Source organism: Ceratotherium simum, chromosome 10, assembly GCF_057802395.1.
Source record: "Ceratotherium simum simum isolate JZ-2026a chromosome 10, ASM5780239v1, whole genome shotgun sequence".
Lineage (NCBI taxonomy): Eukaryota > Metazoa > Chordata > Mammalia > Perissodactyla > Rhinocerotidae > Ceratotherium > Ceratotherium simum.
Genome location: NC_141909.1, coordinates 60,943,800 through 60,963,052, shown reverse-complemented (window position 1 = coordinate 60,963,052; position 19,253 = coordinate 60,943,800). Strand labels below are relative to the sequence as shown.

At 41.6% G+C, this 19,253-nt stretch overlaps 1 protein-coding gene across 1 annotated transcript in view; it reads left to right on the top strand.

The window, feature by feature from the left end:
* Nucleotides 1–17,913, top strand: part of EBPL (EBP like) — a 42,454-nt gene extending 24,541 nt beyond the window's left edge. The window contains exons 2-4 of the mRNA XM_014790010.2: nucleotides 9,422–9,491; nucleotides 15,567–15,705; nucleotides 17,377–17,913. Coding sequence (XP_014645496.2) covers nucleotides 9,422–9,491; nucleotides 15,567–15,705; nucleotides 17,377–17,617 — 450 coding nt within the window. The 3' untranslated portion in view covers nucleotides 17,618–17,913. The remainder of the gene's footprint in view (nucleotides 1–9,421; nucleotides 9,492–15,566; nucleotides 15,706–17,376) is intronic.
* Nucleotides 17,914–19,253: the final 1,340 nt, after the last annotated feature.

The following is a 19,253-nucleotide window of genomic DNA, read 5'->3' as shown; positions in this document are numbered from 1 at the left end:
CCCTCCCTTCCTTCTTCTTTGTTATTGCTGAAGTATTTTAAAGAGAATCCAGATCTCCTGTCATTTAACCCCTATGTTCTCAGTAAATCTATCTCTGAAAATTCAGGTTGAGCTTCTTAGGAACAAGTCTCTGCCTCTCAGAATGTTGTAGGGATTACAACAGCACAAGAATCCTTGAAGACATCATCATGCCCCGTCAGTCAGTCAGGGAGCCTACCGTGGTGGTCATCACGAACTTGACCTTCCCGTGGCTTATGGGCATTGGCAGGTATAGAACTCATGGCCCATGCCCATGGAAATGCTGGGGCTTAAACAGTCTCTGACCACACAACCCTCTCTTGGCTCCCTCCCACCACACCTGACCCTCTACTGACAGGCACTCTGCCCAGGCCACTGCTCGTGGACCCCACCAGTGGGGTCAATGACCCTCAGCAATTAAGAGTCTTCCAAGTGCTCTCTCAAGACTTCCAGTCTTGTGTAAGAGACACTCTGTCAAAAGGTGAAGATGTAGATCTCACCTAACTGCTCATTACTCTTTCATTCATTCAGTTATTCATTCATTAAACATCTATTGAGAGCTTTACTCTGTTCCTTTTTATTGATTAGAGAATTGAAGCCCACAGAGGTAAAAGTAGCAGGGCATATAAGAAATAAAATCTGTTGTACTTGCTTTTGCTCAAGCTTACCTGGATCTCCAGAGTGCAACACAATGCTCTTACCTGTACACCTATTCAAGCCCTCCTTCCCAATTATAGCAACACCCTATCTCCTTTGCTGCTTACTAAGCACCTTTCATCTGATCCTTAGAACCTCAGGTGCTTGTTGAGTTCAAACAGGAATTTTAGTTCCAGATGGCTAGATCTTGATCATACCTTATGAGTTTTGCTGATAACCTTCCATGTTTATTCTGCAAGTTAATATAAACTTCATGCTCCAGAGCCTAGAAATAATTTTAAGAGGGAAGGAAAAATACTATATGGTTCATTTAATATAAAATGTGAATTCATGGAAGGAACTATATCTTCTCCATTCTCTACAATTCTGTAGATAATTTTGGCCCTTGGAGAATAGTAACTAATGTTTTCAGTGACTTTGATCTTAGATCTATGTCTTGTTAAAACAGATTTGTTTCAGAAGCCCCCAAAGAATCTTTAGGCTGTAATAGACCGTCTCATTCTGAAGCTGGTGCCTCTACCTCCTGCACCTAATTTGCTCAGTTTTGCATTGAGTCTGTTACTGATGGAGATCCAACTGCAGATACTGCAGCCTAGAGTGGTGGACCTGTGTCGATTTACATTTCTCGTGGTAACTTACTTTAGGATAAGATCAGGCCTGTCTAGGAATCACAGAACCTTCCAGAGATGGGACCTTGGTTCCCTGAAACCCTGATATTGACATGCTCACCACTTTCACTCTGTTCTTTTCCTGACTTTAATCTGAATGTCCTTCCTGTGATGGAACACATCAAGACTTGATGGTGTAGGGAAAGGTTATGAGCCCTTAGAGTTGTCTTGAGGGAAGAATCAAATAGTTGCTAATGCTAATGGTACAGAGCCTACTTTATGAAGGAAAGCCAAGTGTTTGTGTATCTGTTTGGCTCCCTTTTTACATAAAACACAAGGGCAGTGTCCTTGTGAAGAACCACTGCACCATCCAGGTCTACATTGACCCACCAGACCTACCCCAAGTGTGTGATGATCCTGTTTCTCCTATCACACAAGGGCGTTTTCTCCATGTAGTAAATGTTTCAGTCAAGGATCTTTGCAGCCTTGTGTCTGGACCTGTTTCATCTCTTCTATAGCTAAGAAAAAACTGAGGACAAAGAAATTAGGAGACCTGGCCAATACTACATGGCTTAAGGATAGCTGCGCAAAATCTGGAGATTTAGCCTAGGATTGTCTATTAAAGCTCACCATCCATGTATTCAGTGTTTCTTGCACGTAATCAACACATAGTCCTACCATTGAGGAGCTTTGCTAGTGAGGGAAACGGACAGGGAAACAAATCGTTACCAAGCAGTCTGGTCAGTGAGTGGTAGAATTGTGTCCAGGTCTAGAGATAGCACCGGGGAGACAAGTAGTCACTCGGGTTTTAAAGACTGAAGAGGAGGTTACTGGGTGACAAGAGAGTAAAGGCACTGAAGATTCCCTGCGGACCCCTTACTCCCCTGATGGAATGACAGATCTTGCCCTCAGATTCTTTGATAGTGGCCCCTACTCTGCTTTACCAAATGCCTTGACTTTAGCAGAATTATTGGTTAATCTTGCCTGTGGGGCAGTCTAGTCCTTCGAGTTCAGGTACCAAGGGGTGATATCTCCACTGAAAACTTTTATATTCTTAACAACAAAAAACAAACAATTGAAAAATGAGGGGCCAGCCCCGTGGCTTAGCGGTTAAGTGTGCGCACTCTGCTACTGGCAGCCCGGGTTCGGATCCCGGGCGCACACCGACGCACCGCTTCTCCGGCCATGCTGAGGCCACGTCCCACATACAGCAACCACAAGGATGTGCAACTATGACATACAACTATCTACTGGGGCTTTGGGGAAAAAAGGAGGAGGATTGGCAATAGATGTTAGCTCAGGGCTGGTCTTCCTCAGCAAAAAGAGGAGGATTAGCACAGATGTTAGCTCAGGGCTGATCTTCCTCACAAAAAAAAAAAAGAAAGAAAAATGAGCAAAGGACTTGAATAGACATTTATCCAAAGAAGGTGTACAAATGGCCAATAAGTACATGAAAAGATGCTCAACATCATTAGTCATTAGGGAAATGTAAATCAAAACCACAGTGAGGGGCGGGCCGGGGTGGTGCAGCAGCTTCGGCAGCCCAGGGTTCCCAGGTTCGGATCCCAGGTGCACACTGACACGCTGCTTGTCAAGCCATGCTGTGGCGGCGTCCCATATAAAGTAGAGGAAGATGGGCATGGATGTTAGCCCAGGGCCAGTCTTCCTCAGCGAAAAGAGGATTGGCAACGGATGTTAGCTCAGGGCTAATCTTCCTCACAAAACAAACAAACAAACAAACCACAATGAGATACCACTTTACACTCATTAGGATGGCTATTATAAACAACAACAACAAAGAAAAATAACAAGTGTTGGCAAGGACATGGAGAAACTTGGAACCCTGGTGTACTGCTGGTGGGAATGTACAATGGTGCAGCTGCTTTGGAAAATGGTGTGACAGTTCCTCAAAAAGTAAAACACAGAATTACCATATGATCCAGCAATTCCACTTCTACATAAATACTTAAAGAAATTGACACTAGGGACTCAAACAGCTACCTGCACACCAATATTCATAGCAGCATTATTCATGGTAGCCAATGTAGATACAGCCTAAATGTCCATCAACAGATAGACAGATAAACAAAATGTGGTATATAACATACTACAGAATATTATTCAGCCTTAAAAAGACATGAGATTCTGGGGCCGGCCCTGTGGCTTAGCGGTTAAGTGCATGCGCTCCGCTACTGGCAGCCCGGGTTCGGATCCCGGGCGCACACTGATGCACCGCTTCTCCGGCCATGCTGAGGCCACATCCCACATACAGCAACTAGAAGGATGTGCAACTATGACATACAACTATCTACTGGGGTTTTGGGGGGCGGGGGGGAAGGAGGAGGATTGGTGATAGATGTTAGCTCAGAGCCAGTCTTCCTCAGCAAAAAGAGGAGGATTAGCATGGATGTTAGCTCAGGGCTGATCTTCCTCACAAAATAAATAAATAAATAAATAAAACTGTTAAAAAAAAAAAAAAAGACATGAAATTCTGACATATACTACAACATGGATTACCTTGAGGATGTTATGCTAAGTGAAAATAAGCCAGTCACAAAAAGACAAATATTGTATGATTCCACTTATATGAGGTACCTGGAGTAGTCAAATTCCAGGAGACAGAAAGTAGAATGGTGGTTACCAACGGCTGGGAGAAGGGGGAATAAGGAGTTACTGTTTAATGGATGTAGAGTTAGGAAGATGAAAAAGTTCTGGAGATGGGTGGTGGTGGTGGTTGCACAACAGCGTGAATATACTCAACACCACTGAACTGTATACTTAAAATGGTTAAAATGGTAAATTTTACATTGTGTATTTTTTACTACAATAAAAAAAAATCCAGAATATTTACATTCTTTTCAGGGGAAGAAAAAGCCAGGCATGGGTGCTCCAGACAGGGGAGTAGTTTATACACAGGGCTGGAGTAGTGAAAACCAGCCTGAGGCTTTCTTTATGAGAACATAAGTAAGTGCCCTCAGCCTCCGGGGAGGGAGCACAGTGGGAGGGTTTGGGGGCCCATTGCTGTCTGTGTTACAGTGCTGGGCCGGACAGAATCTGGACCCACCAGGCCTCACACCACCCTGCACTCGGTATCTCTGGACTACCATCCCTATCCTTCCTTCTGCCTCTCAACCTGCCCACCAAGACCCAGCTCGAGGCCTGCCTCTTTCTGGAAGTCTTCCCTGACTGTCCCAACCACTGCCCCCTCATCTTCCTCCAATCTTTATTGAATTGGATTTGTGAGTGTTACCCAGCTAGATAATAAGCTCTCTGAGGCCAGGGCCCAGCCTACTCTAAATTTAAAAAAAGTCCTTACAATTGATTTTTAAAAATGTTATTCAATTAGTAACATTACTCTTTTTTTCTATATCTCTCTTCGTACCTGTCTGGTTTTCTTGAAAAATTTTTTTAGAGATACTTGTAGATTGACACGCAGTTGTAAAAAATAGTACAGGGAGATCCCTGTGCTCTTTGCCCAGGTTCCTCCAATGGTAAGATTTTTCAAAACTATACTATAATATCACAACCAGGATGTTGACGTTGATACAATCCACTGATCTTATTCAGATTTCCCTAGTTTCACTTGCACGTGTGTGTGTGTGTGTGTGTAAGTTCTATACCATTTTATCAACTGGGTAGGTTTGTGTATCCAACCACAATAGTTAAGGCACTGAAAAGATGCAACACCACAAAGATCCCTAGTGTTTTCCTTTTGTAACTACCTGTCCTTCCCCTCCCTCTACCTCCGACGCCCTGGCAGCCAGTAATATGTCCTCCGTTTCTAAACTTCATCACTTCAAATAGTGTTATATAAATGGAATCGGAATCATAGCATTGTAATCTTTTGAGGTTGACTTTCTTCACTCAGCACAATTCCCTGGAGATCCATCCCAGTTGTTGAGTGTATCCGTAGTTGGTTCCTTCTTACTGCTGGGGAGTAGTCCGAGGTGTGAATGTACCAGGGTTTGTGTACCCATTCACCTTGAAGGACATCTGGTTTTTACTTATTACAAATAAAGCTGCTATGAACATGTGTGTGCATGTTTTTGTGTGAACATGAGTTTTTATTGTTCTGGAATAAATGCTCAAGAGTACAATTGCTGGGTCATATGGTAATTGCATGTTTAGTTTTAAGAAACTGCCAAACTCTCGTTTTCCAGAGTGGCTGTACCATTTTCATCCCACCAGAAATGTATGAGTGATCTGGTTTCTCCACATCCTCATCAGAATTTGGTGTGGTCGCTATTTTTTATTTTAGCCATTCTGTTAGGTGTGTAGTAATATCTCATGTGGTTTTAATTGGCGTTTCCCTAATGGCTAACAATGTTGAACATCTTTTCATATGTTTATTTGCCATCTGTATATTCTCTTTGATGAAATGTCTCTTCATTTCTTTTGCCCATTTTCTTTTTCTTTTCTTTTTCATAATATTCATTTTTTTTTTGGTTTGTGGTATAGATCATGATTTTTTACTACTTGCTATCCAATAATCAAGACCACTTAATAAACTTTTTTTTTTATTTTTTTTTTTGGTGAGGAAGATTAGCCCTGAGCTAACATCTGTTGCCAATCCTCCAGTTTTTGCTTGAGGAAGATTGTCCCTGAGCTAACATCCGTGTCAATCTTCCTCTATTTTGTATGCGGGACACTGACACAGCACTGCTTGGTGAGCGGTCTGTAGGTCGGCACCCAGGATCTGAACCTGTGGACCCCGGGACGCCCAAGCAGAGTGCACAGACTTAACTATGCCACTGGACCAGCCCCTGCCCATTTTCTGATTGGATTGTTTGTTTGTTTGTTTTTTAACTCTCTTTTTTTAATCCCCCCTCATCCTCCTTTTATTCTTATTCTTTTGATAAACATTCACTAGCTTGTACCATCTGTCAGGCATTTGGAATATAGAGATAAAAGACAAAGACTTTGCCCTAAAGGAACTAACAGTTTTGAGGAGAAGACAAATAAACAGGGTTCTGTGGAGGAGAGACACCTACCTCCCTGGAGGAGGTAACATCTGATCGGTATTTGGAGGCATGACTATATTCATTACACTTTATGTATATTATACTGCCTTTACATTTAAGGCGTTAATATAGTAAGAAATATATAGTGCCTTCTAAAAGCCCCACAGGGCATCTTTCTTTCTGAGTAATTCATTATGTGAACTTGTCATTAATTCCTGATTAGCAAACACTCAACACAAAATATCATCCTGGGTTCTTAAGGATTATAAGACAGAGAAGACAACATCTCTAGACCCCAGAGATGTATGATCTAATGGGTACTGAACATCCATAACCAGCAGACAGTTGATTACAGAACACAAATTTAGTAACAAGGGAGAGTGAGAAATTAATCCTCACTAGGAGGTTTGGGAAGGCTTCTTGGAAGAAGGAGGGTTTCAGCTGGGATTTGAAAAAGGAGTAGAACATCAACAGGTAGATATAAAAGGGAACAAATCTGTTATACACTCTTGGGTCCCCGCATGTTGTGGATTGCCGGCTCTCCATCTTGCTCTTACCCACAGAGTTGCTTCTGATGAGAGATCTTGGACCTAAGGACCATGTTTTCCTAATGGCTCCAGTTGAAGAAGTTGTTAGTCACATCTAGTTTTAGGATGAGATCCACAATCTAATTTTAGGAAGTCCTTCATCTTACAGATAGATGTACTGGGGCCTAGAGCAGGTCAGATTCAACCCAGTCTCATTGCCTCTACTCGCCAGTCCAGTGGATGTATTTTGTCTAGAAAGTTCCCAGGCCAAGTCAGGGAAGTGGTCTGTGTTTGCTATGGCTCTGCTAAAGATAAAAAATCGGTTGGTGAAAATAAGGAGTTGCAAAGTGGCCTGGAAGGACTTCTTATTTTAAAACATTGCTGTTTATCTCATATGTAATTTTTAAAAGTCTCCTTTAAAGAATACAATTTTTACATATACTCTAAGATAAACCACATTTACCAATTAAGTAACTTACAGAGTGTCAAGAAAAGACAGAATAAACCAGCTTCAAAGCCTCCATTCAACAGACATTGGAATGGATAAGAAGCTGAAAGATATTAATGAGATGTGGAGAAAGGTTTCTTCTCTCAATTGGAGCAAAAGAAAGGCAATTACAAACTGGAGCGTAAACAAAAATGACTTATAAGAAAGTCATAGCCCACATATGAAGCAAACTAAAATATAGCATGATTTTGAGAAATTCAGGAGTGTAAGAAAGAATTTTCCATTTGCCACATTCTCCTTAAGTGACACAGGAGTCACAAGACTGGATTTGTAGAGAAATGGCCTATTGCAGTGAATGATTTTTACATAATCACCATATTTTAAATGCTGTAGATTGGCTTTTCAGCTTTAAAATCCACTTACAGATAAAATAGGGAAGACAGATATGTTTACAGAACAAGAATGGAAATGTAGTCAATCTCAACAGTGTACAAGCAAGGTGGACAGAAGTTGAGAGTTAGAAATGGGGAGGAGAGCGAGAAAGCATGGTAGGGACTATTGTGCTCATCTTACACGGTAAGAAGTCGAAATACTGGGCAACACTGATGAAAGAGTAAGCTAAGGTTTTAAGTTTATTGCTTCAGTTACAAATTTGGGTAAGTAATAGAAAAATTAAAGAGAATAATATACTGTAGGTATTTGAAGGGGTTCGGAACATGCCATTCCAGAATACGCCGCTTTGGCATATTGATTATTTTGAGCTGAAGGCAACTGCGAAGCAACAGATGCAGGAAGGGCTCTCTGACCTCCCCCTTTCTACCTAAAATCAAGTCATTAAATTCCCATGAGAAAGGTGCCCTCCCGGTACCAGGAAGAGAAGAACATTCTTATCACCAGAGACTGGGTGTAAACGCCAAAACGGACCTATACAAATGAACCTACTAAAATAACTCTTATCTTCCATTAGCTTCCCCCATATATTTGTTAGCCACTTTCCCGCAATTTATTGTCCCTAGCCCAAGCGCCTTTGTCTTGTCACATCCCCATAATTTATCGTTCTTTATGTAAAATGTATATAAGCTTTTGGACCTAGCAGCTTCTTTAGGTTTTTGTTTTCCTTTTGAAGACTCTTGTGGATATGTAAAAATATTGAATAAAATTGGTATGTTTATCTCCTGTTAATCTGTCTTATGTCAGTTAATTCTTAAGCCAGCTACAGAATCTAAGAGGGGAGAAGGAAGTTTTTCCTCCCCTAGACTATTAAGTACTGGAAGGACTGGGAAGGGGAGAGGAAGCAGTATAATTAAATCATAATTTTTCAGGATGGGCTGTTAGTTGATAATGTCTAAAGAAATAGCAGTATATTATGAGTTATGAAGATAACCCCGAGGACTGAAGACAGAGTGGTTATAAGTAGTAACCTCTGGGAAATGGTACTAGAAGTGAGCCGAGATTAGGCAGAGACACAATTTTAATGTTATATGAGCAACTGCTTTGGTAAAAAGAAATGAGGAAAAGTTGTCTTGGCCAGTGGCAAAATTTGTTCAAAGGAGCGACATGACGATCAGATATCCCAGTGAATTCTAGTTAATTAGTTTTTGAAATTTTAGACAAATGCTTTAGTGATGGGAAAATACTGAGTATAATTGCAGATATTTCATTACCTAAAATTTAAAATGTAGCCGTAAGCGTTTTTAATTTTCCTAAGTTTGCCCTTATGCAGGAAAAAGAACTAGTTCAACTCTGATATAGATATCTGATATAGATATCATATAGATATGTGAATACCACTTTTGTTGAGAGAGATCTTGGATTTTTTGTTTTGAGGTGAGACGAAATGAACTGCTATGAGACTTCTCAAAGGTGGAAAATGCCTGGAATAATCCAGAATTTAGCCTATTTAATATAACACTTAAACTCTTGTGCAAAATTTTCAACTTATTTTTTCCCCATAAGAACGCACCTCTGATTTTATAACGCCAATCACTGAAAAACAGCATTTCTTATATAAACATTCGCTTTGGACATACATATTTCCAAGGTCAGGGAGCCAGGATCGCACCCCTGGGGTTGTGTCAGGTCAGGTGCACTGACCAGGATGTAGGCTCCTGGGGGATGCTACCAGGCAAGGCCATGTATCTGCGGTGCCATCCTGTGGTTGTGATGCTAAATTAGAGCTTGTTTTCGTTTTCTTCTCTCCAGGAAGGCCCTTTTGTCTACTTGTCTTTGGTGGGAAACGTTGCAGAGTCTGATGGCTTGATCGCTTCACTGTGTAAGTAATTTAAGACATTTGCATTTGGGGAGATTAATTCCAAGTCAATTAAGTGAGTACCTGTATCACATATTGTGTGATTTCATTTATATGAAATGTCCAGAATAGGTGAATCTATAGAGACAGATTATAGAGGAGTGATTGCCTAGGACTGTAGGGGGAGGGGTGGGGAAAGTGGGAGATGGGAGTGCCTGACAATGGGTATGGGTTTCTTTTGGGGGTAATGAAATGTTCTCAAATTAGATCGTGGTGATTCAAATCTGTGAATATACTAAAACCCATTGAATTGTACACTTTAAATGGGTGAGTTATATGGCACATGAATTATATCTCAATAAAACTGTATATTAAAAACTTTGTAATGAGTACAGATTGAAGAGCTTGCAGTATTTAAGCTGGGTGTTTTTCATACTTTTAATATCAACTTTCTTTTTATTGTGTGTGTGTATACATATATATACATATATATATATATATATATCTCTGTAGTCTTGTAGATAATTTCCAAAAATCTTCCTGCTCTGCAGAGATATTAACTCTTTTTCCCTACCTTCTTCATGCTCACTGCAAATCAGTCAATGTTCAATCAAGCAGTATTGACTACCTCCCATGTACTATGTGAATTTTGACAAATAAATGAGCCATGCAACAACAGGGTCCTTTGCCACTATCATAGAACTGCCTTGTGCAGGATAACTTCTTTCAGATTTTGTGTCTGAAATTCTGAATCCTGAAATCATATCCTCCAGCCAGGATCTGTGTTGGGACTCCTATTCACCACTAGTGTTGGAAACTCCTCTAGAAAGTGAGTCAGCTACAGTTAGTGCTTCTCAAAGCAAAACGTGTTGTCTTTGATGCCTCTCAGGTCCTAGCCAGTGCAGCTCAGGGAGCCTGCGGCCCCACACCTGGAGTCAGGCTACTTCAGTTCCCTGGTCTGAGTGAAATACAGCCGGGCACCTTTCTGGTGATTAGGCTGGATTCAACTGTGCTTGAGAACTGCTGGGGAAGCCCAGGGGCTGAGGGACCCAGCGCAAGTTATTGTCCTTTCACCCTGACAGCTCTGCCTGGCATCAGAAAAAGGGAACATGGGGCTGGCCCAGTGGCGCAAGCAGTTAAGTGTGCACGCTCTGCTGTGGCGGCCCGAGGTTCCCCAGTTCGGATCCCAGGCATGCACTGACGCACTGCTTGTCAAGCCATGCTGTGGCGGCGTCCCATGTAAAGTGGAGGAAGATGGGCATGGATGTTAGCCCAGGGCCAGTCTTCCTCAGCAAAAAAAGAGGAGGATTGGCAGATGTTAGCGCAGGGCTGACCTCCTCACAAAGAAAAACAACAACAACAAAAAATTGAATATTAAAAAAAAGAAAGCAAAAGGGAACAGCCCAGCTTTGGCTCAGTCCCGTGAAATGCAAATGTGTAACACCGTCTTTATCGGTCATCTTCAGTTTACATTTTCACCTTAAAAAAAGTGGAAACTCATTTAATAGAGGTGCCCTTTATTCTCACAAAAGTGAAAATCCATGATGTAAATGATAAAATGATATAGGGTAGTGCTTCTCAGACTTTAATGTGCACAAAATTGCCTAGGGCTCTTGTTAAACTACAGACTCTGATTTAGAGGGTTTGGGTTAAGACTTCCCACAGGTTGATGGGTGGACCGTCCTTTGATTCACCAGGATATAGAGGTGGGCTATAAATATTATGTAGACCCCATTAAAGAAAATTATTCATGACACTTGTTAAAGATGGTAAGGAAGACTTTATTTAAGAGGAACCACTGCAGTGGGGGATTTGCAGTAAGAGAGAGAGATCAGGCTCAACTCTAAATACAACAAGGACAAGTGGAGATTTATAGCCAAGGAGCAGGGTGGGGGTCAGTGGATGGAAAATTGCTAAGAAGAAACATCAGAGCTACAGGGATTCTTCATAGACTGACTGAACAGGATTCTTTTTTTTTTTTTTTCTTTTTTTTAATTTGAGGGGGATTGGCCCTGTGCTAACATCTGTTGCCAATCTTCCTCTTTTTCTTTTTTCTCCCAAGTCCCAGTACATAGTTGTGTATCACAGTTGTAGAGTTGTAGCTCTTCTATATGGGATGCTGCCTCAGCATGGCTCAATGAGCAGTGAGCAGGTCCGTGCCCAGGATCTGAACTGGCAAACCCCAGGCCGCCGAAGCAGAACACGCGAAATTAACCACTATGCCACCAGGCCGGCCCTTGATCAGGATTCTTGCTGAAGGCAGGCCAGGGTGATAAGATGTCAGGGGTGGGGGATGAGGAATTTGATCAAATATCAAGAGTGATCAAATGGCTGCACCCCCATGTTCATAGCAGCATTATTTACGATAGCCAAGCTGTAGAAATAACCTAAGTGTCCAGTGACGAATGAATGGATAAAGAAGCTGTGGTATATAGATACAATGGAATATTATTCAGCCATTAAGAAGAAGGAAATCCTACCATTTGTGACAGCATGGATGGACCTCGAGGGCATTATGCTAAGTGAAATAAGCCAGAGAGAGAAATACAAATACTGTGTCGTCTCACTTATATGTGGAATCTTAAAAAAAGAAAAACCAAAATACCTAAACTTGTAGAAAAAGAGATCAGATTTGTGGTTACCAGAGGTGGGGGGCAGAGAGTGGGATAACTGGATGAAGGTGGTCCAAGGTACAAATTTCCAGTTATAAGATAAATAAGTACTGGGGATGTAATGTACCACATGATGACTATAGGTAACACTGCTGTAAGTTGTTAAGAGGGTAAATCCTGAGAGTTCTCATCACAAGGAAAAAAACATTTTTTTTCTTAATTTTTTGTATTTGTATGAGATGATAGATGTTAACTAAACTTATTGTGGTAATCGTTTCACAATATATGTAAGTCAAGTCATCATGCTGTATACCTTAAACTTATACAGTGCCATATGTCAATTACGTCTCAATATAACTAGGGGGAAAAAAGATGGTAAGATACCAAGAATAGGGGATTTTTGGTAAACTGACTCAGCAGGATTCTTGCTAAAACTAAGCAGGACAAGGACAGAGCCTGAGGTTGAGGCCTGGTCGGGAAGAGGGCTCAGAGGAGCCTCACTGGAGCCTGGTCAAGAAGAGAGTCGTCTCCCTTATCCTCTCCTAATCTTACTCTGTGGTTCAGCTGTGGCTCGGCTACTCCAGCCCTTAGTGTGCGTCTTTCCTTCTAAACTTCTGCCTAAGCCTGGCAGTCAGTCACAAAATAAGTGGTAATGGGGCTGGCCCCATGGCTTAGCGGTAAAGTGCGCACGCTCCGCTACTGGCGGCCCGGGTTTGGATCCTGGGCGCGCACCAACGCACTGCTTCTCCGGCCATGCTGAGGCCGCGTCCCACATACAGCAACTAGAAGGATGTGTAACTATGACGTACAACTATCTACTGGGGCTTTGGGGGAGGAAAAAAACAAAAAGGAGGAGGATTGGCAATAGATGTTAGCTCAGAGCCGGTCTTCCTCAGCAAAAAGAGGAGGATTAGCATGGATGTTAGCTCAGGACTGATCTTCCTCACAAAAAAAATAAAATAAAATAAGTGGTAATGATCATGTCAGTAGGCTTATTAGTGCTCTGTTTGCCCTTTCTCTGTCTAGGTGTTTAACCAGCAAAGAGATAATCAAGGTTAAGCAGTGGAGGATACTGGAGGCTTGATGCGCTGGGACTGGTGGATAGTGGGCCTGCTTTTACCATCCTCCCTGCCTTCCTCTCCAGCATTAACCTTGCCACCGCCCCCCACCCATACACACTCACACTCACACTCACACACACACTGTCTTCTTCAGCTTGGCTGAAATAAATGTAGTTTCAGACATACCACGTTCTCTTAGCTCCAAGCCTTTGCACATGTTCCTCCCTGAAACACCCTTCTCCTTCACGCAGTTCAGGGGGCACCTCTTGTGCTATAAGGCCTCAAATTAAGATCCAATATTATGTGTGCCTTGATGTCTGGTGAAATCCACAGGGCCTCAAATGGCCTAACTGCAAGTCCCCTCCCCACTCTGCCTCCACCTATAAGGTCCCCTAGCCAAATAATCCTCCTTGTGGTGGGGACCAGGCACATTGCCTGCATATGGGAAACAGGAGTCATCCTATCCTGTTGTTACTACAAACCCTGCCTCCCACAGCTGCTCCTCTTCATTCCATTTCCAAATGCAACCCCCATGTGGCCCTGTGTGCCACGCTGTCCTCCTCCTCCAGGCTACGAGTATATGTGACCTGCCATCAACCTCCTCTGTCCAATGACACTCATTGAATGGGCCCTCCCCATAACTCTAGGGCGGGAATCCCTCTCTCACTAACAAGGTGAAGAGGAAGTGATGAAAACACCTCATCTTCCTTATCTGGCTTAAGTGCCACTTCCTCCATGTCCCCATACTCTGTCACTGTCACTTATTGCATGGTTTGACCTCACTAGAGTGTGAACCACTAGTGGGCACACTTTACGTCCCAGTCACTGCTGCATTCTCGAGGCCTAGCCCAGAGCCTTCCATATGCTCCAAAAGATTTGTTTTTTGTGAATGTCTAAACACCCCCTAAGGAATGGATGGTGAAAGAATGAACGAATGGTGTTACTTTTGTGAATGTCGAAACACCCACTAATCTTTTAGTTCCTAAAGCAGTGGCATTTTACTTAAGTGATATTTCCTTAAATTTTGGATGCACTAGATGGTACATTTCACCTATTGTATGTATGTTTAAATTTAGAGGAAAAACTGTTACTTTCAGGATTATGTTGTTTTCCAGTTAGTTGATGGCTGGCAGTTGGCTAAGGCCAGGCTGGACGGATGGCCTCGCCTGCTCCTTGTGTCTGGCTTTTCACAGAATCTCCTCTCAGCATGTGTCTGTGTGTTATCTCATTAAATAGGTAATCCTGTTTACTGGCCCTCCTTTCTCTCAGGACAGCCTTTCATTAGAACCCTTTGTCCCAGCTCCGAGGGATCCTGACTCTCGCTGTTAAGAGACTAGAGCTTTGTGCTGCTCAGACCAGTCATAATGTAGCTAATTTTTGATCGTTCAAACCTTTTTTAAATAATGTGAGAATGGTATTTAAAGGGAGAGAAGAAGTGGGGACTTTTTTTACTTTGATTATTTGAGATCTTATGACCTGCGTGTATTACTTTGATAAATTAAAAAAGAAAGACAGAGAAAGAGGGAAGGAAAGAAGGAAAAAAGAGAGAAGGAAGGAAGGGAGGGAGGGAGAGAGGAAGGGAGAAAGGGAGGGAGGAAGGGAGGGAGGAAGGAAGGAAGGAGGGAAGGACAGACGAAGGAAGGAAAGGAAAGGAGAGGAGAATGGCTTCACCCAGTGCATAGCTCTTAGTCCAGCTCTAAAAAGACTTTCTGGCCTCATAGTGCTTTCTAGAAGAAACTGTCCTGATCATGGAATCTAGAAAGATTTCTTAGGGTCTCCTTGCTCCCCAGTCAGCACAATGGAGGCTTTGTGTGGTGGCTGTTGTTAGTGAATCCTGTCCCTGTAGCCTACTGAAACACCCCCTTTGTCCATTTTGGATTCATTCTAGAATCTAGGCTATGTCATTATCATTCCCCTCCCCTTCCCTCTGCCCTGTCAGCACTCAATTTCTCTTCAATTATTAATAAACATGTGTTTTTAATAAACATTTCCTTAATAACAATTTTTCCACATCTAAATTATACTTACAGACTTTATATTGAAATTTTGAAGTAAGGAACTATAATGCATTTACCAAGAAAATAATTAAAAGATTGTCTTTGCAAAATCTGACTCTGTCAAATTAATTTAGAATTCTGCTGCTTATAATGAAAAGGGAGAGCGTGGAGAGGGTGCATATGTGAAAGCACTTTAGAAACTGTAAGTTATTTTACAAATATAACATGATACTGTTATTACTATTTGTGTCAGGTGGCAAATGCGTTTTAGTCTCCGGGCTTCTCTTGCTTTCCACTGAGGCATGATGAAGAATGTAGAGAAAGTGGCAGTTGTTCTTTTTGTCTCCTCCTTAAGGGAAAAAAGTTCATTTCCATTGACCGTCATAAAAATGATTGCCAGATGAATGACGAAATGTATTTTGTTTTTAGGGAAAGAATATGGCAAAGCTGATGCAAGATGGCTTTATTTTGATCCAACCATTGTGTCTTTGGAAATTCTGACTGTTGTCCTGGATGGGTCTCTGGCATTGGTTCTAATTTATGCCATAGTCAAAGAGAAATATTATCGGTAAGTGCCCTTCTCCTGTCCTGCTGAAGAGAGGAGAGGCATTAGCTGTCCCAACACCTAAGTGACATTTGGAGTAGATTATGACATTGTTTTGTTAGATGAAAAGTAGAGAGCTGGCCCCGTGGCTTAGCGGTTAAGTGCGCGCGCTCTGCTACTGGCGGCCTGGGTTTGGATCCCGGGCACGCACCGACGCACCGCTTCTCCAGCCATGCTGAGGCCGTGTCCCACATACAGCAACTAGAAGGATGTGCAACTATGACATACAACTATCTACTGGCGCTTTGGGGGGAAAAAAAAGGAGGAGGATTGGCAATAGATGTTAGCTCAGAGCCGGTCTTCCTCAGCAAAAAGAGGAGGATTAGCATGGATGTTAGCTCAGGGCTGATCTTCCTCACAAAAAAATAAATAAATAAATAAATAAATAAATAAATAAATAAATAAATAACTGTTTAAAAAAAAAGAAAAGTAGAGTAAAAACGAAAGTTGTTTGCTATTAGATAAGGATCATGGTGCCACCAGGATAATTTCAGACTGTTCAAAATAAAAAATATGAGAAATGTGACTGTTGTAACAACCTAGTCACTGTAGAGGCAGTTTGGCCACCAACATTGTGGAGAATAAAAAGGTAATGTTTCCATCCTTTTTTTCCCCAAATCCCTCTAGAAAACTATTCCACTTGACACAAAGTAAGTTCCCTTATGTAATTCCGAGTCAGACATGCAAGATAAGTCAGAAATCTTTTCAGCAGCCAGTTGTGGAGGGTATGAGGAAGACAGAAGAGGGGGGAGCTGGAGAAAGATGGAAGGTTAACCATCCATCAGTCAGACTCTGAGATTTTGAACGCTCCTCCTTCCCACCCTTTTCCTTCCCCTCCTCCTTGCAGACAAGTGACCTGGGCAAATGGAGTGCTAACCTGGGGATGATTCCCTAAGACAATGTCGAGTAGGCACCATTGCATTCAATTTTCCACCAACTTGTGTTGAAGAAGTCTTGTTTAAAGCTTCATCACAAAATTTCAGATTTGAAAGAGACCTCAAAGGTCATTTAATCCACTCCCCCCCGTGATTTCACATAGATAGTTGGCAAGAAAAATTAAATTTCTCCTTGGTAACATGACGTGTCTTTGACTCCATCATCTTCATTGTAGACTTACTACGTGCACCCGTTTGTTGATTATTTCAAACATTGATAATATCTACCTTGTTGAATACTTACTATGTGCCAGGCATAGTGCTCATCCCTTTATCTACATATCTCATTGGATATCCACAATATTATTTGAGGAAAAGACTATTATTATTATCTCCTTTGACAACGGGTGAAATTGCAGCTTATAGCAAGATTCACACTCGGTTCTCTTTGCTAGGTCAGGTGTGACCTCACTGAATCTTCCTGTGACTGGGACAGGATACCCAAGAGACCTTACTTAACTCTGAGAATAATCTTCTAGAAAGGATAGTGTTGCTTCTCCAAGGAAATCATGAGTCTTCATTAATTAGAATGACCTGCCCCATCAAAGGAGCACTACACGAAACCTGAGGTCCAACTTCAGAGAGGTTTTCTACCATGGAAGACTGTGTTATGCTGCCATTAAAGAAAAGATGTCATGATTCAGGGTGCCATGCTGTGCCCAGCTGGCAGTTTCATCCCTTATTTCTTTCTCTCTAACAGGCATTTCATACAGATTACCCTGTGCGTGTGTGAATTGTATGGCGGGTGGATGACCTTCTCCCCAGACTGGCTTATGGGAAGCCCCAACCTCAACACCAACAACTGGCTCTACTTTTGGGTCTATCTGGTATTTTTCAATAGTGTATGGGTTCTGATCCCAGGACTGTTACTGTGGCAGTCATGGGTAGAACTCAAGAAAATGCATTACAAAGGAACAACTTCAAGGAAAAAATTTCAGTGAATTTTCAAAATCATAAACACTCTTTATCTTGCTTTATGAGCCAGCATGGATCAAACCTTTTTGTTTGGCCAAATGTAATACATTCCAGCCTACATTTTCTTTTTATATTGTTTTTCTTGAATTTCAAATTGATTGTAAGGTGGCAAGTTTTTGTTGTTGCTTTTTTCCAATTAAATGGCAATGTACGGAACAGAGAATAAATTTTAACTTGTAATAATAACACATTTAATTATACATTTTTATGGCTAGCATTAATTGTTCCACATTAATAAAGCCAGTTATCATAAAATACTGTAGAGCATGTTATATTAATTTTTTATTATCCAAAGAACGTGTTGTTGCTTCAACTTTTAATCTTCTCATTAGTCTTTTGGTTACCAAAGTGAAACCAGAAATGAAAGAAATGCTTCTGTTTTACATTTGTACTTTATCAAATTTGTGAAGCCAACAAAAAATGATAGTAGTAGGAATTTGTGAGTGGGCTAACTCCTCATGGGTGAACATTGGGGTTTAACATAGACAGATGATTGATTTATATCTGCCCTTTTTCAAGGAGGAAGATTTGAGATACCTTAGAAAAATACATAGTACATTATGATAAAAAGTAAATCAGGAAATAGGGACACAGGGAAAATAATAGTGAGCAATAGTAAGATGAAGGTAAAGTTGATATGCAAGATGCATGCCATAACGTCATATGTAATTGGTAGAAGTGAAGCACAAATCTGGCATTTACCTTCGGGACCACGAGGGAAACATGACTACATTGTGTTTCATAGAACACTAGTTTTGGGAGATGGTTAGAGCGATTCTATTGGAGATGGGGAGCAGGCACTCACATTAACTTGTTCAACACCTGCCTTTCTTACTAGACTGTAAGCTCACAGATGTATTCTCTGCCTAGAAAAAATGCCTGGCACATGCACCAGGCATTTGATAAGTTGTGGTGGATACTGTTGCTTGGATAGCTCAGTCTGCATTCCCCGCTCCTTCTGTGTTTCCTTCTTATTCTGTAGAGAACTGTAGGTTATGGTCCTGGGTACAAAACTGGTTTCACCTTTCACAGGTACTTGTGAGCGATTTGGAGGGTGAAAGCATGGAGACCATTTCCAACTCTTCCTTTTTTTTTTTTTTTTGCTATTTTGTGGTGACAAGCAAGTTCATAGAAATGTGATGGTTTGGGGCATTAGCACACCAAGTGTTCAGCTTCCTGGGTATTGAGAGGCGGTTGTGGTTGGCGCAGCAAGAATAAAGGGTTTGTGGGCTGAGTAGCTCCAGTGGTGGCCTCATTGGTAGTGCCTCCCTTGGGAGGGTCCATACTGTGGTCATCTGAGAGTCATTCCTAGAAGCTTAGCCAAGCACCTGCTCTTGCAGCCCCCCAGTGATTTTTGTAAGCATCTAATTCCCTGTATTAAATCCTCCCGCTTAAAACACCTGGAGTAATTGCTGTTTTCTACACTTTTATCCTGGATGATACCTGACTACAGTATTTGTTGAATATTGAATAAGTGTAGCCAAGTAAGTTTAAGGAATATTATATTAGCACCTTAAAGGCTTTAGAAGTCCTGTAATAAGAAACTAGATTAAGTCATTTAACCCAACTTTTCCCATCATATTTAACAGACCCTTCAACAAG